Source organism: Melozone crissalis, unplaced genomic scaffold, assembly GCF_028551555.1.
Source record: "Melozone crissalis strain CALT ecotype California unplaced genomic scaffold, PUWL_Pcris_2 ptg000014l_1, whole genome shotgun sequence".
In the NCBI taxonomy this organism is placed as follows: Eukaryota; Metazoa; Chordata; class Aves; order Passeriformes; family Passerellidae; genus Melozone; species Melozone crissalis.
The window spans coordinates 17,162,476-17,180,268 of record NW_026535792.1 but is presented as its reverse complement, the minus strand read 5'-3'; the positions used below and the strand labels follow the sequence as shown (position 1 = coordinate 17,180,268).

The 17,793-nt window shown below is 55.3% G+C and overlaps 1 protein-coding gene across 1 annotated transcript; it reads left to right on the top strand.

Annotated features, from left to right (window-relative positions):
* Positions 1–6,419: 6,419 nt before the first annotated feature.
* Positions 6,420–17,241, top strand: CCDC33 (coiled-coil domain containing 33). Its single transcript, XM_054272484.1, has 9 exons — positions 6,420–6,513; positions 13,081–13,229; positions 14,054–14,243; positions 14,782–14,870; positions 14,976–15,104; positions 15,218–15,275; positions 15,788–15,858; positions 16,445–16,492; positions 17,137–17,241. The coding sequence occupies exons 1-9, from the start codon at positions 6,420–6,422 to the stop codon at positions 17,239–17,241; spliced, it is 933 nt and encodes a 310-aa protein (XP_054128459.1).
* The last annotated feature ends 552 nt before the right edge of the window (positions 17,242–17,793 follow it).

The window sequence follows — 17,793 nt, the reverse complement described above, 5'->3', positions numbered from 1 at the left end:
CAGGCCCAGGCCCGGCTCGGAGCCCTCCAGGGCCCCTTGGCGCTGGCGGGGCTGTCCCGGGATAGCTCCGTGGGTGCCGTGCCGTGCCAGGCCGCCCTGTGCCATCCCCGCCCCGCGGGCAGCAGCGCTCGCTCCGCGCCGCTCTCATCCCATTACGCTCCCGCTTCCCGGCCTAACCCGATTAGGCCGAGTCCATCAAAGCCGGGCCGGAGAGGGAAATGAGGGCTCGGGAAATCGAGTTAGCGCTGCCGGCAGCGTCTGGCACGGCTCTGGCACGGCCGGGGGGGCACCGCGGGGGGAACGGGGCTGCGGCACCCGGGAGAGACCCCTGGGGATGGGGAGCTGCTGCTCCTCTTCCTCCTCTTCCTCCTTCTCCTCCTCACCTCGGACCCGCAAAACCCCTGAACCCCAAAACCCCAAACCCATAGCTACTCCCTGTCACTCCAGTGGTGTTTTAGGAGCTGAGTTCTGGGGAAAAGGGGACATCAAGCTCAGCCCCATCCTCACCTCGGACCCTCAAAACCCCCAAACCCCAAAGCCTTAAACCCACAGTTCCTCCCTGTCACTCTGGCAGTGTTTTGGGGACCTGGATTTTGGGGAGAGTGGGACATCAATCTCAGCCCCATCCTCACCTCAGACCCTCAAAACCCCCAAACCCCAAACCCCGAACCCACAGCTCCTCCATGTCACTCCAGTGGTGTTTTGGGAGCTGGATTTTGGGGGGAAGGGGACATCAAGCTCAGCCCCATCCGAACCCAGAACCCCCAAATCCTTCCTGGTGCCAACCCCCAGCTCCTCCTTGTCACTCCTGGGGCACTTTGGGAACCTGGATTTTGGGGTCTCTCATTCTGGACCCCAAAACCTTCCTTGTGCCAACCCCCAGCTCCTCCTTGTCATTCCCACCAGTGTTTGGGGACCTGGATTTTGGGTGGGGGTGACATCAAGCTCAGCCCCATTCTGAACACCAAATCCCCAGCTCCTCCCCATCACTCCCAGTGGGGCATTTTGGGAACCTGGATTTTGGGGTCCCTCATTCTGGACCCCAAAACCTTCCTGGTGCCCACCCCCAGCTCCTCCCTGTGACTCCCAGTGGTGTTTTGGGACCTGGATTTTGTGGGGAAGAGCACACCAAGCTCAGCCCCATCCAAACCCCAAATCCTCAGCTCATCCCCATGATTCCCAGTGGGGCATTTTGGGAACCTGGATTTGGGGATCTCTCACTCCGGACTCCAAAACCTTCCTGGTGCCCACCCACAGCTCCTCCCTGCCATTCCCAGCAGCATTTTGGGGACCCGGATTTTGGGGGGAAGGGCACATCAAGCTCAACCCCATCCTCACCTCGGTCCCACAAAACCCCTGAACCCCAAAATCCCAAACCCACAGCTCCTCCCTGGCGCTCCAGTGGTGTTTTGGGGACCTGGATTTTGGGGTCCCCCACCCTGGACCCCAAAACCTTCCTGGTGCCCACCCACAGCTCCTCCCTGTCATTCCAGTGGCTTTAATTTTTTTTATTTTAGGGGATTTTTAAGGTTTTTTTTAGTTTTTATTGTCTCCTTCATCCAAAATCCAGGTCCCCAAAATGCCACCAGAGCGACGGGGAGGAGCACGATCCCAGGGAATCATTTCCATGGATATTTTCCCTTTTCCAGCCCAAATTTGCCAGCACGATCTCATCAATATTTCCCACAGATATCTCCCAGCCCACATGTGCTAACAGGATCCCAGAAATATTTTGCCCCAATATTTTTCCCTTTTCAGCCCAAATGTGCCAACGAGATCCCAGGGAATCATTTCCATGGATATTTTCCCTTTTCCAACCCAAAGGGGCAACACAAACCCCGAAATATTTTCCATGGATATTTTCCAGCCCGAATGTACCAACAGGATTCCAGGAATATTTTCCATGGATGTTTTCCCTTTTCCAACCCAGCCACTGCTGGGATGAGCATTTCCTCCTTCTCCTGCCCTTTCTCCAATGGTTTTTCCACTGTTTTTTTCCTGTATTTCCCTGTTTTCCCCTGTGTTTTCCCTGGTTTTTCCGTGGGTTTTTTGCCTGTTTTTTCCCCTCTTTCCCCCCACCCTGGTTTCCCCTGTTTTTTCCCCTGCTTATTCCCCTGTTTTCCCCCCTCTTTTCCTCCCTGGTTTTCTCAGTTTCCCCCCTGTTTATTCCCTGTTTTTCGCCCTGTTTTTTCCCCTGGTTTCCCCCTGGTTTTCCCCAGTTTTTCCTCTGGTTTTCCCCCCTGTTTTTCCCCCTGCTTGTCCCCTGTTTCTTCCCCTCTTTTCCCCCCTGGTTTCCCCTCTGTTTTCCCCCTGGTTTTCCCCCTGGTTTTCCCCTATTTTCCCCCTAGTTTTCCCCTGTTCCCCCCCTGGTTTTTCCCAGGTTTTTCTCTGGTTTCCCCCCGTTTTCCCCCTGGTTTTCCTCATTTCTCCCCTGTTTTCCCCCTGTTTTTCCCCTATTTCCCCCTGTTTCCCCCCCTATTTTCCCCCTGTTTATTCCCTGTTTTTCCCCTGTTTTTTTCCCAGATTTTCCTCTGTTTATTCCCTCTTTTCCCCCCTGTTTTCCCTGGTTTTCCCCCCGTTTTTTCCCTGTTCCCTCCCCTCCCGCCCGGAGCAGGAATTATTGTCACTCTGTCGCTGCCGCCCATCTCCTGCCGGCGCCGGCCGTAATCGGGAGTGACACCCTGCTAATGGGGACACGCCACCCCCGGGGCGGCGACAGCGCGGCCACAGCGCGGGGACAGCTCGGGGACAGTGCGGGGACACCCCGGTGATCACAGCTTGGGGACAGAGCGGGGACAGAGCGGGGATCGCAGCCCGGGGACAGCTTGGGGACACCTCGGGGACAGGTCCCGGTGATCACAGCCAGGGGACAGCTCGGGGACAGCTCGATGACACCCCGGGGGTCACAGCCCGGGGACAGAGCAGGAACAGCTCCCGGGGATCACAGACTGGGGACAGCTCGGGGACACCCCGGGGACAGGTGGGGGACAGATCAGGGACACCCCAGGGACAGATCAAGGATACCTCGAGGGGATCACAGCTTGGGGACAGAGCAGTGACAGCTTGGGGACAGGTCCCGGTGATCACAGCTCGGGGACAGAACGGGGACTCCTCAGGGACACCTCAGGGACACGCCAGGGACAGTTTGGGGACAGGGCGGGGATCACACCCTGAGGACACCCTGGGGACAGCTCCCGGTGATCACAGCCCGGGGACAGAGCGGGGGCTCCTCAGGGACACCCCGGGGACAGCTCGGGGACACCGCGGGGACACGGCGGGGACACCAAGGCGATCACAGCGCTGTCACTCCTCCCCTCGCGGCCGCTCCTGATCAAGCCCCGCTCCCGGCGCTGCCCGCGGCTCCGGCAAAAAAATGACAGAAAAGCTCTGAAATCATTAAAAATTAAATAAAAAACGGGGAAATCGCGGCCCTGCCGCGCTCCTCAATCCTCATTTGGGATTGCCCCCAAATCCTTTGTGCCCCCCAATTCCAAATTCTCCCCCTTTTTTTTCCTTGCCCGTGTTTTCCTGCGATAAACCCTCGGGATTTGCTTCTTAAGGGCTCCATTGAAAATGACAAAAATACACTAAAAAATTTTAAAAAAAATTAAAAATGGGAAATCGCCCCCCCCCCCCCCCAATCCTGCTTTGGGATTTTCCCAATCCTTTACCCCGATCCCAAATTTCCCCTTTTATTCTTCCCGTGTTTTTCTGGGATAAATCCTCAGGGATCTGCTCCTTAATGGCTTCATTGGAAATAAAAAAAAAAAAAAAACCCACAAAAAATACATTAAAAAATTAAAAATAATTTAAAAATAGGAAATCGCATCTCCCCAATCCCATTTTGGGATTTTTTTCCCCCAGTCCTTTCCTCCCCCACCACCGATCCCAAATTTACCCTTTTTTCCCTGCCTATGTTTTCCTGGGAATAAACCCTCGGGATCTGCTCCTTAATGGCTTCATTAAAAAATAATCTTAAAAAAATTAAAACTCCCTAAAAATAAAATTTAAAAAAGGGGAAATCGCCCCCCCACCCCCGATCCCATTTTGGGATTTTTTTCTCCCCAATCCTTTCCTCCCCCACCCCCGATCCCAATTTCTCCCCTTTTTTCCCTGCCCGTGTTTTCCCGGCCTCTCTGGGAATAAATCCTCAGGATCTGCTCCTTAATGGCTTCATTAAAACATGAAAAAACCCCTAAAAATTATAAAAATAAAATATAAAAAGAGAGAAATCGCCCTCTTTGATCCCCATTTGGGATCTTCGCCCCCCCCCCCCCCCCCCCGCAATCCTTTAACCCTCTCAATCCCAAATTTCCCTTTTTCCCTGCCCGTGTCTTCCTGGGATAAATCCTCGGGATCCACTCCTTAATGGCTTCATTAAAAAATAAAAAAATACATTCAAAAAAACCCCAAAAACCCCCCTCAAAAAAGAGGAAATCGCGACTCCCCGATCCCATTTCGGGATTTTTTCCTCCCATCCCGATCCCGAATTTCCCCTTTTTCCCTGCCCGCGTTTCGCGGCCTCTCCCGAGCCTCTCCCGATGAATAATTTACAGCAGCACTTAACGATCGCGGGGGCGGATTTTTTCTGCAGCCTCTTCAAACATTTGTTCTCCTCCTCCTCCTCCTCTGAGCCTTCCTCCCCCCTCCCACCCCGCCTTCCCCCCTGACCTGCCGGGATTTGCGGCCCTGGGGGAAAAAATAAATAAAAATTTTTTTGGGGGGGTTTAATTTATTTTTGGGGGGGTTTAATGTATTTTTTGGGGGTGTTTAAATTTATTTATTTGTTATTTTTTCCCCTCCTGTCGCCGGTGTTTTGTTCCAGGCACGGCGGTGGACAAAAAGGAAAAGGGCGAAAAGAGCCGGAAATTGGCCCAAAAATCGGCCCCGGGGAGAGGGGGGAGAGGGGTGTGAAGGATGAGGATGAGGATAAAGATGAAGAGGAAGATGTGGATGAAGATGAGGATGAAGAGGAGGATGAGGAGGACGATGAAGGATGAGGATAAAAATGAAGACGATGATGAAGGATGAGGATAAAGATGAAGAGGAAGATGTGGATGGGGATGAAAATAAAGATGAGGACAGGGATGAAGATGAAGGAGGATGAGGGATGGAACACGGGGAGATGGTGCTGGAAGGGGAGAGGGAAGAGTGAGGAGGAGGAGGAGAAAGGAGGGAGTGGGGAGAGGGAGGGAGAGGGTGAGGATGAAGATGAGGATGAAGATGAGGAGGATATGAATGAGGATGGGGATGAAGGTGAAGATGAGGATGAAGATGACAATGAAGGATGAGGATGAAAAATGAAGGATGACAATGAAGGATGAGGATGAAGATGAAGAGGAAGAGGATGGGGATGAAAATGAATTAGGATGAGGATGAAGATGAGGATGAGGGGGGTTGGAGCATGGGGAGAAGGTGCGGGAAGGGGAGAGATTCTCTGAAGGGAGAGGAGAAGAGTGAGGAGGAGAAAGGAGAGAGTGGGGGAGAGGGAGGATGAAGGTGAGGATGAAGATGGGGATGAAGATGAGGATGGGGATGAAGGTGAAGATGAGAATGAGGATGAAAATGACAATGAAGGATGAGGGTAAAGATGAAGAGGAAGATGAGGATGAGGATGGGGATGAGAATAAAGATGAGGATGGGGATGAAGATGAGGATGAGGGGGATGGAGCACGAGGCGAAGCTGCGGGAAAGGGAGAAGGTTCTCTGAAGGGAGAGGGGAAGAGTGAGGAGGAGGATGAGGAGGAGAAAGGAGGGAGCACACGGAGAGGGAGGGAGAGGGTGAGGGTGAGGAGGAAGATGAAGATGACGATGAAGGATGAGGATAAAGATGAAGAGGAAGATGAAGATGATGGGGATGAGAATAAAATGAGGATGGGGATGAAGATGAAGGAGGATGAGGATGAAGATGAAGATGAGTGTGAGGGTGAAGATGAGGATGAGGGGGGATGGAGCACGGGGAGAAGGTGCGGGAAGTGGAGAGGTTCCCTGAAGGGAGAGGGGAAGAGTGAGGAAGAGGACGGGAGAGGGAGGGAGAGGGTGAAGATGAGGATGAGGAGGATGAAGATGAGGATGTGAATGAGGATGGGGATGAAGGTGAAGATGAGAATGAGGATCAAGATGAGAATGAGGATGAAGATGAGAATGAAGATGACGATGAAGGATGAGGATAAAGATGAAGAGGAAGATGAAGATGATGGGGATGAGAATAAAGATGAGGATGGGGATGAAGGATGAGGATAAGGACGAAGTTGAGGAGGAGGATGAAGATGAAGGAGGATGAGGGATGGAGCATGGGGAGAAGGTGCGGGAAGGGGAGAGAGTTCTCTGAAGGGAGAGGGGAAGAGTGAGGAGGAGGAGGAGAAAGGAGGGAGCAGGAGAGGGTGAGGGTGAGGATGGGGATGAGGATGAAGGTGAGGATGAGGAGGATGGGGATGAAGGTGAAGATGAGAATGAAGATGACGATGAAGAATGAGGATAAAGATGAAGAGGAAGATGAGGATGGGAATGAAGGTAAAGATGAGAATTAAGATGAGGATAAAGAAGATGAAGATGAGGATAAGGATGAAGTTGAGGATGAGGATGAAGACAAAGATGAAGGGTAAAGATGAAGATGAGCATGAGGATGAAGATGAGGATGGGATGAGGATGAAGATGAGAGTGAAGAGGACAATGAAGAGGATAAAGATGAAGATGGGGATGAGGATGAGGATAAAGGATGAGGATGGGGATGAAGATGAAGGAGGATGAGGATGAAAATGAGGATGGGTATAAAAGATGAGGGTGAAGATGAAAATGAAGGTGAGGATGAAGATGAGGGTGAAGATAAGGATGAGGCTGAGCTTCCAGCGCCATCTCGCGGCCGTGCGCAGCGGGAACGGCGCTTTGGGGTGGGGATACAGCCCCGATTAATTAAAGGCTCCCGTTAATGAGCTGCCGTCACGCGGGGCTCACAGCAAACCCCGAACGCACCCGCGGTGTCCCCGCCGGGCTGGGGACGGGAAAAGCCACCGGGAAATTTGGGGACAAGGCTGGGACAGGGGGACAGCGGGGCTGGGCACGGCCCCCACGCCACGGCTCCATCCAGGCGGGATTTGGGGTGACCCAGAAACCCCCATTTGATCCCAGGAGGGATTTGGGGTGATCCTCTCCTTATGGGGCTGTCGCTTTTTTCTCCTTTTTTCCTCCTTTCCTCTTTTTTTTCCTCCTTTCTTTTCTGTTTTCTCCTCTTTTCTTTTCATTTTTTCTTATTTTCTTTTTTCCCCTTTCCTCTTTTTTTCCCTTTTTCCTTCTTTTTTCGTTCTTTCCTTTCATTTTCCCTTTTCCCTCCTTTTTTCCTCTCTCCTTTCCTTCCCTTTTTTCCTCCTTTCCTTTTCCCCCCTTTCCTCTCTTTTCCCTCCTTTCCCCCCCTCTTTTCCCCCTTCTTTCCTTTCATTTCCATTTCCTCCCTCCATTTTTTCTTTCTCCTTTCCTTGATTTTTTTCTCCTTTCCTTTTTCCTTTTTCCTTTCTTTTTTCTTTTTTCTTTTTTTCTTTTTTCCTTTTCTTCTTTTTTTCTTTTTTCTTTTTTTCTTCTTTTTCTTTTTTTCTTTTTTCTTTTTTTCTTTTTTCTTTTTTCTTTTCTCCTTTTTCTTTTCTCTTTTCCCTTTTCTCTTTTCTCTTTTCCCTATTCCCTTCTTCTGTTCATTTTATCCCTCCTTCTTTTCTTCTTCTTTCCATTCCTTCCCTTTTTATTCCCTCCCTTTTTTCCTCTCTCTTTTCCCTCCGTTTTTTCCCATTTCCTTTAATTTTTTTTCTCCTTCCCTTCCCCTTTTTCCCATTTTCCCTTTCATTTTTCCTGCTTTCTTTGAGCCGAGCTCCTCCCGAGCCTTATCTCGGCCTGGCAGGCGGGACGGGGAGAATTCCAGCGCCTCTCAGATCCCACAAACCGCCGCTATCAGCAGCCCCAGCTCCGGGAACGCTCCCAATTAACCCCCGAGCCAATTAACTCCGGCCTGGAATTGGGATAAGCGAGTTCAGCCCGAGTTCCATCAGATAAACCCCAGGCTGAGGCTGAGGGGAGAAACTGCAAAAAAATTCAATTTTTTCCCCCCGGAATTGGGAAAACGCCGGGATTTCAGGGGTAGGAGGGGGAAACAGCGTTTTCCCTACGGGATTTTGTGGTTTCCCCTTGTTTTTCCTGGATTTTCCACGCATTTCCCCCCTTTTCCCAATTTTCCCCATCTTCCCCGTATTTCCACGCCTTTTCCCCCATTTCTCCACATTTCCCCCCTTTCCTCTTCCATTTTTCCCTCATTTCCCCACTAATTTATCGTCCATTGCCCCCCTCATTTCTCCCACATTCTCCCCCCATTTTCCCACATTCTTCCCCTATTTCCCCCCTCATTTCTCCCATTTTCCCCAGTTCCCCCCATTTCCCCCCATTTCCTCACATTCTCCACCAATTTCCCCCTCATTTCCCCCACTTCCCCCCATTCCTCCCCCATTTCCCCCAGATTTCTCCCCATTTTCTCTGTATTTTCCCCACATTCTCCCACATTTCTCCCCATTTCTCCCATTTTTCGCCTCATTTTCCCCCTAATTTCCCCCTCTCATTCCGTCCCCTTTTTCCCACTTTTCCCCCCATTTTCCCCCCAATTTTCCCCACATTTCCCCCTCATTTTCCCCCATTTCCCCCCTCATTTCCCCCCTCATTCCTTCCCCATTTTCCCCACATTTTTCCCAATTTCCCCTTCATTTTTCCTCATTTTTGCCCCCAGTTTTTCATCAGGATTTCCTCCCCCCTGTTTTCCCCGAAAGTTCCACTCATTTCCCCCCTATTTTTCCCCACATTCCTCCCTATTTCCCCCTTAATTTTCCCCCCATTTCCTCCCCATTTTCCCCACATTTCCCCCTCAATTTTCCCCAGATTTTCTCCTTAATTTTCCCCCCACATTTTCCCAGATTTTCCACCCATTTTCTCCAAATTCCCCCCCCACTTTTTCCCACATTTCCCCCCTACTTTTCCCAGATCTCCCTCCCATTTCCCTCTACATTTTCCCAGGATTTTCCCCATTTCCCTCCCAATTTTCCCCACATTCTCCCCCCAGTTTTCCCAGATTTCTCACCCATTTCCCACCCATTTCCCCCGGATTTTTCCCTCATTTTTATTCCCCATTTTTTCCCCCATTCCTGCCTTGCTTGGGATCCCTCTCTCCAGGGATCCCCTCCCCAAATCCCCGCTGGGATTTCCTGGCTCAGCGGGATAATCCCGGGATAATCCCGGGATAATCCCGGGATAATCCCACGGGGGGAGTGGCGGCCCTAATTCCCCAATTGTTGGGAAGATGGGATAAACTGCCATTTACATATCTGAGGAAAAAAGGGGGAAAATGAGGATTAAAAGAGATCAGAGAAGGGGGAAAATTCCAATTTTCCCTTTTATTTTCACCTGTCACAGTTTGTGAGGCCCTGGGGAATTTGGGATGTCTTAATTTGCTCAGATATTCCCGTGGGATGAAGGGTGGAATCAGGGGGAAATAGGGAAAAAAATCTGGGAAAAATGAGGGGAAAATCCGGGAAAAATGAGGGAAAAGGAGGGGGAAATGGAGGAGGAAAATGGGGGGGAAATGGGGGGAATATGCAGGGGGAATCTGGGAAAAATAGGGGGGAAATGTGGCAAAAATGGAGGAGGAAAATGGGGGGGAAATCTGGGAAAAAAGGGGGGGGGAATAAAGAGGCAATATGGGAAAAATAGGGACAAAATGTGGAAAAATGGGGGGGGGGATTTGTGGGAAATGTATGAGGAAATGGGGAAAAATGGGGGGAAATGTGGCAAAAGTGTGGGGGGGAGAATGTGGGGAAAATGTGTGGAAAAATGTGGGGAGAAATGGGGGGGAAATGTGGAAAAAAAATGTCGGTGAAATGTGGGAGGGAAATAGAGACCAAATGCAGAAAAATGTGGGAGAAATGTGGGAAAAATAGGGGGAAAATGTGGAGAAAATCTGGGAAAAACAGGAGGACAATGTGGGAAAATGGGGGGGAATGGGGCAAAAACGTGGGGGGAAATGGGAGGAAATCTGGAAAAATGGGGGGAAATGTGGCAAAAATGAGGGACGAGATGAATGTGGGGAAAAACATGGAGAAAATCCTGGAAAAACAGGGGAAATGTGGGAAAAATATGGGAAAAATGGGGGTGAAATGCGGGAAAATCTGGGAAAAATGTGGAAAAATTGGAAAACATTGCTTTCCCCCCTCTATCCCTAAAATATCCCCAAATCTTCCGGTTTTGGGGACACCTTGGGGCCTTCTGGGGTGGTTTTGAGGTCGATTTTCCATCCCGCCTGCAGAGGGATCCACGGAAACCCCACGGAGCGATTTGTTAAACAAATATTAGGAAGAAAAACTAAATAAAAAAAATAAATATTCGGGATGAGCAAATGTGGAAAGGAGCGGGAATGGATGAAAGGATCCCAGAGCTTCAGAGGCTCGGGAAAGATCAGGGGGAAAAAGGAATAAATATTCAAAAGTGGAATTTCAAAGCTGCGTTCCCGGCCTTTCATCCCTGCCTCCCGCAGGAAGCGGCGGCGCTGAGAGATCCGGGGAGAATTCAGGGAAAAGATGGAGCGGAAAATGCCTGGAAAATCCCCAAAACTGCGGGGAAATCAACCCCAAAGCGGGCTGGGGTGGGGAGGGATCGGGGTGGGGCTGGAATTTATCCAGGTGGGGTTTGGAGCCACCTGGAATTTATCCAGGTGGGGTTTGGGGTCACTGGGAATTTGTGCTTGTGGAGTTTGGGGTCACCTGGAATTCGTTCTTGTGGGTTTGAAGTGACTGGGAATTTATCCTTATGGAATTTGGGATCATCTGGAATTTATCCTTGTGGCGTTTGGGGTCACTTGGAATTTATCCAGGTGGGGTTTGGGATCATTGGGAATTTATCCAGGTGGGGTTTGGGGCCACCTGGAATTTATCCTTGTGGGGTTTGGGATCACTGGGAATTTATCCAGGTGGGGTTTGGGGTCACTGGGAATTTATCCAGGTGGGGTTTGGGATCATTGGGAATTTATCCAGGTGGGGTTTAGGGTGACTGGGAATTTATCTTTATGTGTTTGGGTCACTGGGAATTACCCAGTGTGGATTTTGGGGTCACCTGGAATTCCCTTGTGTGCATTTTGGGATCCCTGGGGTGTCCCTGGGATTCATCCATGTGGATTTGGGGATCACCCCTGGAATTGCCCTGTGTGGATTTTGGGATCCCCAGGAGTTCCCTCACGTGGATTTTGGGGTCACCTGGGTGGTTTTTGGAATCGCCGGGGTGTGCCTGGAATTGCCCTGTGTGGATTTTATGATCACCTGGCTGTCCCCAGAATTCATCCATATGGATTTTGGGATCACATGGAATTCCCTCGTGCAGATTTTGGGATCCCCTGAAATTCCCCTGTGTGGATTTTGGGATACCTGGGGTGTCCCTGGAATTGCCCTGTGTGGATTTTGGGATCACCTGGGTGTCCCTAGAATTCATCCATGTGGATTTTGGGATCACATGGAATTCCTTCATGCAGGTTTTGGGATCATCCCTGGAATTGCTCCGTGTGCATTTTGGAATCCCCGAGGTGTCCTTGGAATTTATCCATATGGATTTTGGGATCACCTGGAATTGCCCCGGGTGGATTTCGGGATCACCCCTGGAGTTCCCTCGTTGGAATTTGGGATCCCCGCGGGGTTTTGGGACCGGAGCCGCTCCGGGCGGGGTTCCCAGGGGCCGGTTCCGCTCTGTTGTGGCAACGGCGCCGGGAGCCGCGCGAGCCCCGGGAACGGCGGCGGCTGCTCCGGGAAAACATCCCGGGAAAACTGCCCGGGAACGGCGGCTCCTGCAAAATATCCCGGGAACGGCGGCTCCTGCTCCTGCCGAAACATCCCGGGAACGGCGGCTCGTGCTCCCGCTGCGCTCCCGGCACCGCCCCGTGAGTGCCCGGGATCCCCGCGGTCCCCGGGATTCCAGGGATTCCTGGGAATTGTTTGGGAAGGGTTTGGGTTCGGGAATAGGAATGGAATCAGGAGGGGGAATGGCAATGGGAATGGAACAGGAGTGGGAATGGGACCGGGAATGGGAATGGGGATGGGACACGGCGGGATCAGGGATGGGATTGGGAATGAGAACAGGGATGGGGATGGGAAATGGGCATGGGGATGGGATTGGGAATGGGAACAGGAATGCAACAGGAATGCAATTGGGACACGGCGGGATCAGGGATGGGATTTGGTATGGGGATATGTTTGGGACAGGGAATGGGAATGGGGATTGGAAATGGGAATGGGAATAGGATCAGGAATGGGAATGGGACACGGTGGGATTGGGAATGGGAATGGAATGGGAACGGGATTGGGACAGGGAATGGGAATGAGGAATGGAATGGGAATGGGGAATGGGGAATGGGATTGGGAATGGGAATAGGCCATGGTGGGATCAGGAATGGCAATGGGTATGGGACACGGTGGGATCAGAATCAGGATGGGGATCGGGATTTGGAATGGGAATGGGGATATGTCTGGGACAGGGAATGGGAATGGGGATTGGAAATGGGAATGGGATCAGGAATGGGAATGGGAATGAGACACAGTGGGATTGGGAATGGGAATGGAATGGAAATGGGAACAGGATTGGGAATGGGAATGGAATAGGACAGGGAATGGGATTTGGAATGGGAATGGGTTTGGGACAGGGAATGGGATTGGGAATGGGAATGGGACACGGTGGGATTGGAAATGGGAAAGGAATGGGAATGGGAATGGGAACGGGGAGGGGAATGAGAATGGGGAATAGGAATGGGGAATAGGAATGGGACACAGTGGAATCAGGGATGGGAATGGGAACGGGTTTGGGACAGGGAATGAGAATGGGAATGGAATGGGAATGGGGAATGGGATTGGGAATGGGACATGGCAGGAATGGGACAGAGCAGGATTGGGAATGGGAGAACCAGGAACAGGACTGGGACACCCTCACCCTCACCCTGCTCACCCTCACCCCCATCCCTGTCCCCACCGCTGTCCCTGCTGTCCCTGCCAGCTGTGTCCCCCCCAGGGATGTCCCTGCCAGCCCCGGGCCGGGCCCTGCCCGCGCTGGAGCCGCTCCGGAGGCAGGGGAACATCCCGAGCCTGGAATCGCCCTTGGAGCGCCGGCCTGCCCCAGCCTGCCCGGCTGTCCCTGCCCGCTCCCAGGAGAGCTCGGGACACCCCCAGGAGCCGGTGAGTGACACGGGGGACACACAGGGAGGGGACAGCCATGTCCCCAGGGCAGCCTGGGAGGGGACAGCCACGGGCTTGGCTGCTGTTCATCTTGGGAATGAAGCAATTCCTGGATTTCCCCTCTCCCAGCAGATGTGGAGGAAGGATTGGAGCCTCTGGTTGCTCCTGCCCCCCCTTTCCCTGTCCCCAGGGTCCCCCAGGGCTGTCACCCCCTGCCAGGCCAGTGGCCAAGGCCATTCCTGAGGTCATTCCAGAGGCATGTGGCTCCCCTGCAGCCACCGAGATCCTTCGGGGGATCCAGGGGTAATTCCTCAGGAATTCTTCCCCCTGTCCCCAGCATCTCCAGCCACACACGAGCCAAAAAAATCCAGGAGAATCTTTGGGAATGTTCATCCCTCTGTTGTTCTTCACCCCATCCCTCTGTTAAAGAGCTGGAAAGCCCCAAAAAGCTCCAAATTTGGGGGTCCCTGGTCCAACCCCACATTCCACAGGGGGTGGGTGGGAAAAAAGGGAAAAGAGGGAGATGGGGAAGTGGAAGGAGAGGAGAAGGTTGGGAAGGACAGAAGGATGGATGGATGGATGATGGATGGATGGATGGATGGATGGATGGATCCATGGATGGATGGATGGGTGGGTGGATGGATGGACGGATGGATGGATGATGGATGGATCCATGGATCCATGGATGGTGACAAGAGCAGGGGACAATCTGCACATCTCTCAGCTCCCCCATGGTGTGTCTGACCCTCATCCCGAGCCAATCCCTGGGACCAGGGGGTACATCCCTGTCTGTCCAGCAGTGCCAGCCCTGCTCTGGTCCCCAGGGTGGTGGCAGCCACCACCTGGCTCTGCAGAGGATGGCGGGGGACCTGCTGTCCCTGCGCCGCCGCGTCACCAGCCTGGAGGCGGAGAACGGGCACCTGCGGCACAGCCTGGCCCGGCTGCGGGAGCCGGCCCAGCTCCGCGGCACCGACACCGACGTGCTGACCCGGGACGAGCTGCTGGACAGGCTGGGTGCGTGCTGGGCAAGGGCAGGGCACCCTGGGCACTGCCAGGGACATGGTGTGTCACCCTGGGGATGGGCAGCACATGCAGGGCACTGCCACCCTATGTGGGTGACAGGGATGTGGCATGTCACCCTGGGGACAGTCAGGGTAGGCCAGGCACAGCCACCCTCCCTAGGTGATAGGGACATGGCACATTATCCTGGAGACAGGCAGGAAATGCTGGGCACTGCCACCCCAAGTTGGTGACAGGGATGTGGCATGTCACCATGGGGATGGGCAAGGCATGCTGGGCACTGCCACCCTGCCTGGGTGACAGTGACAGGGTGACAGGGACATGGTGCTTCCTTACAGCCACCTTGGGGTATGAGTTGGGCACTGCCACCCTACGTGGGTGACCAGATTGTGGCATGTCAGCATGGGGACAGGCAGGACACGCTGGGCACTGCCACCCTGGGTGGGTGACCGGAACACGGTGTGTCACCATAGGAACAGGCAGGACACACTGGGCACTGCCACCCCGGGTGGTGACAGCGCTGTCCCCGCAGCCACCCTGTCCCATGAGCTGGCGGCGGGCGCGCTGGAGCTGCGGGCGCTGCGGGACCGGGTGCAGCGGCTGCAGAACGAGCTGATCCGGGTACGGCCCCGCGGGCACGGCGGGCACGGCGGGCACGGTGGCACCCGGGGCTGTCCCGGGGCTGTCCCGGGGCCGTGCCCGGCACTCCCGGGGCTTCTCCCGCAGAAGAACGACCGCGAGAAGGAGCTGGTGCTGCTCCAGCGGCGGCAGTGGCAGCAGCTGGCACGGCGGCGCTGCCAGGACAGGGCGGCCGAGGCCGGGGCGCTGCAGCGGGCGCTGCGACAGCAGGACAAGGTGACACGGCCCGCGTGACAAGGACGGGTTTGGGGACACCGCCAGCTCGGCTCGGCCCTGCACGGGCTGAGCATGGCGCTGGGGACACGGGGACAGCGGTGCCCTGTGCCCAGGTGATCGAGGCCATGGAGCGGCTGCTGCTGCGGGACAGGAGCGCCGAGAGAGCCGCGGGTGCGTGCGGGGGACAGCGACACTCGGGAGTGTCCCCAGCTGTCCCTGGGATGGCCCGGGGTGGCTGCGAGGGGACAGCGACACTCAGGGGGTCTCCGGGACGGTCCAGGGTTGGCAGGAGGGACCCATGGATGGGGACACAGGGACAAGGACACTCGGGGATTTCCCTGGGATGGTCCAGGGCGAGCAGGAGGGACCTACGGGTGGGCAGTAGGGGACAGAGACACTCAGGGATGTCCCCAACACTCAGAGATATCCTCAGCTCTCCCTGGGATATCCCCAACCCTCCCTGGGGACTGGAATGGTCCAGGATGGGCAGGAGGGTCCCATAGATGGGGACACAGAGACAGGGACACTCAGTGATGTCCCCAGCCCTCCCTGTCCCCCCCTCATTCCCGAGCCCCCGGGCACGGCACACGCCGGGGCTCGCTGTCCCCCTGCCCCGGGAGGGACACGGGACAATGTCCCCAGTGTCCCCCCAGAGGTGCCACCTCACCGGTGCCACCCCGCAGGTGCCACCCTGGCGGCGCTGCTGGCCCAGAAGCGGCTGCGGGAGGAGCCGGCGGGACCCGCCCGGGCCGCGGTGAGAGCGGGAGGGGACACGGGGATGACGCCGGGGACAGAGGGGACACGGCTCCGGGGGTGGCAGCGGGGACAGAGGGGACACGGGGGTGACACCGGGACAGAGGGGACACGGCTCCGGGGGTGGCAGCGGGGACAGAGGGGACATGGGGGTGACACTGGGGACAGAGGGCACTAGGCCCGGGGACGGTAATGGGGATAGAGGGGACACGGCACCGGGGGTGACACCGAGACAGAGGGGACACAGAAGTGGCAGCGGGGACAGAGGGGACAGAAGGGACAGAGGGGACACGGCACCGTGTGTGACACTGGGCACAGAGGGGACCCTGTTCCAGGGTGGCAGCGGGTACAGAGGGGACACGGGGCTGGCACCGGGACAGAGGGGACAGCCGGACACGTGCCGGGGGTGGCACAGAGGACAGACAGGACACGGGGGTGACATCGGGGACAGCCGGACCAGTCCCGGGGGTGACACTGGGGACAGAGGGGACCCGTCCCGGGGGTGGCCGCGGCGCGGGGCCGATCCCGAGCCGCCTCTCCCGTGCCCGCAGCGGCTCCTGGGGCCCGGGGAGAAGCTGGAGCTGCTGGCGGGGCTGGAGCGGGAGCGGGGCCGGGCCCGGGCGCTGGAGAGGCAGGTGGGCACCGCGGGGCGGGGTGGGGCCACAGACTGGGGTTTGGGGTCACCCAGGGTGGTTTGGGGTCACCCAGGGTGGTTTGGGGGCACCCAGTGTCTTTTGGAGTCACCCAACACGTTTTGGGTCATTCAGCGTGGTTTGGGGTTACCCAGTGTGGCTTTGGGGTCACCCCCGTTTTGGGATCACCAATGTGTTTTGGGGTCACCCCCGTTTTGGGATCACCAATGTGTTTTGGGGTCACCTGGCGCGATTTGGGGTTACCCAGTGCTGGTTGGGCCCCCCAGGGATGTTTGGGGTCCCCCAGTGCATTTTAGGTCACCTAGAGCATTTTGGGGTCACTCAGCATGCTTTGGGGTCACCTAGAGTGGTTTGGGGTTACCCAGATTGAATTGGGGTCACGTAGCCTGTTTTGGAGTCACCTATCGTGTTTTGAAGTCACATAGCCCATTTTGGGGTCCCCCATGGTGGTTTGGGGTCCCCTGACCCAGTTTGGGATCCCCCAGCCCATGTGGGGTCTGTCCCAGCCCGTCTGGGGTCTGTACCAGCCCGGTTTGGGTCTGTCCCAGCCCATTTTGGGGTCCCCAGCCCATTTTGGGTCTGTCCCAGCCCATTTGGGTCAGTCCCAGCCGGTTGGGTCTGTCCAGCTGCAGGAGGCCGCCCAGAGCTGGGCCCGGGGCCAGCAGGATTTGGAGACGCGCCTGCGAGAGCACGGCCTGGGCCTGGTGAGCGGGGACAGGGGACACCGGTGACCCTACAGTGACACCAGTGACCCTACAGTGACCTACAGTGACACCGGTGACCTACAGTGACCAACAATGTCCCCAGTGTCCCAGTGTTCCCAATGTCCCCAGTGTGCCTCTGCCCACCCCAGAACCCTCCCCTAGGAGTGACCCCCAGTGTCCCCAATGACCCCAACGACCCCAATGACCCTCAGCGTCCCCAATGTCCCCAGTGTCCCCAGAGCCTCCCAATGTCCCCAGTATACCCAGTGACCCCAATATCTCCAATGTCCCCAGTGTCCCCAGTGTCCCACAGCCCACTGCAGAGCCCTCCCCTGGGAATGACTCCCAGGGTCCCCAGTGTCCCCCAGTGTCCCCAGTATTGCCATTGTCCCCAATGTCCTACAGTGTCCCCAGTGACCCTAGTGTGCCCCTGCCCACCCCAGAGCCCTCCCCTGGGAGTGACCCCCCAATGTCCCCAGTGTCTCCGATGTTCCCAGTGTCCCCAGTGTCCCCAATGCCCCCAATGACCCCCAATGTCCCCACTGACCCCCAGTGTCCCCAATGCCCTCAATGTCCCCA

What these genes read in the sequence shown, in the direction of transcription:
- CCDC33 (XM_054272484.1), top strand. Translation starts at nt 6,420, where the DNA reads ATGAGGAGGATGGGGATGAAGGTGAAGATGAGAATGAAGATGACGATG. An exon ending in TGCAGAACGAGCTGATCCGG is followed by an intron (nt 14,871 to 14,975) that starts GTACGGCCCCGC and finishes CTTCTCCCGCAG; the next exon opens with AAGAACGACCGCGAGAAGGA. An exon ending in CCCGGGCGCTGGAGAGGCAG is followed by an intron (nt 16,493 to 17,136) that starts GTGGGCACCGCG and finishes GGGTCTGTCCAG; the next exon opens with CTGCAGGAGGCCGCCCAGAG.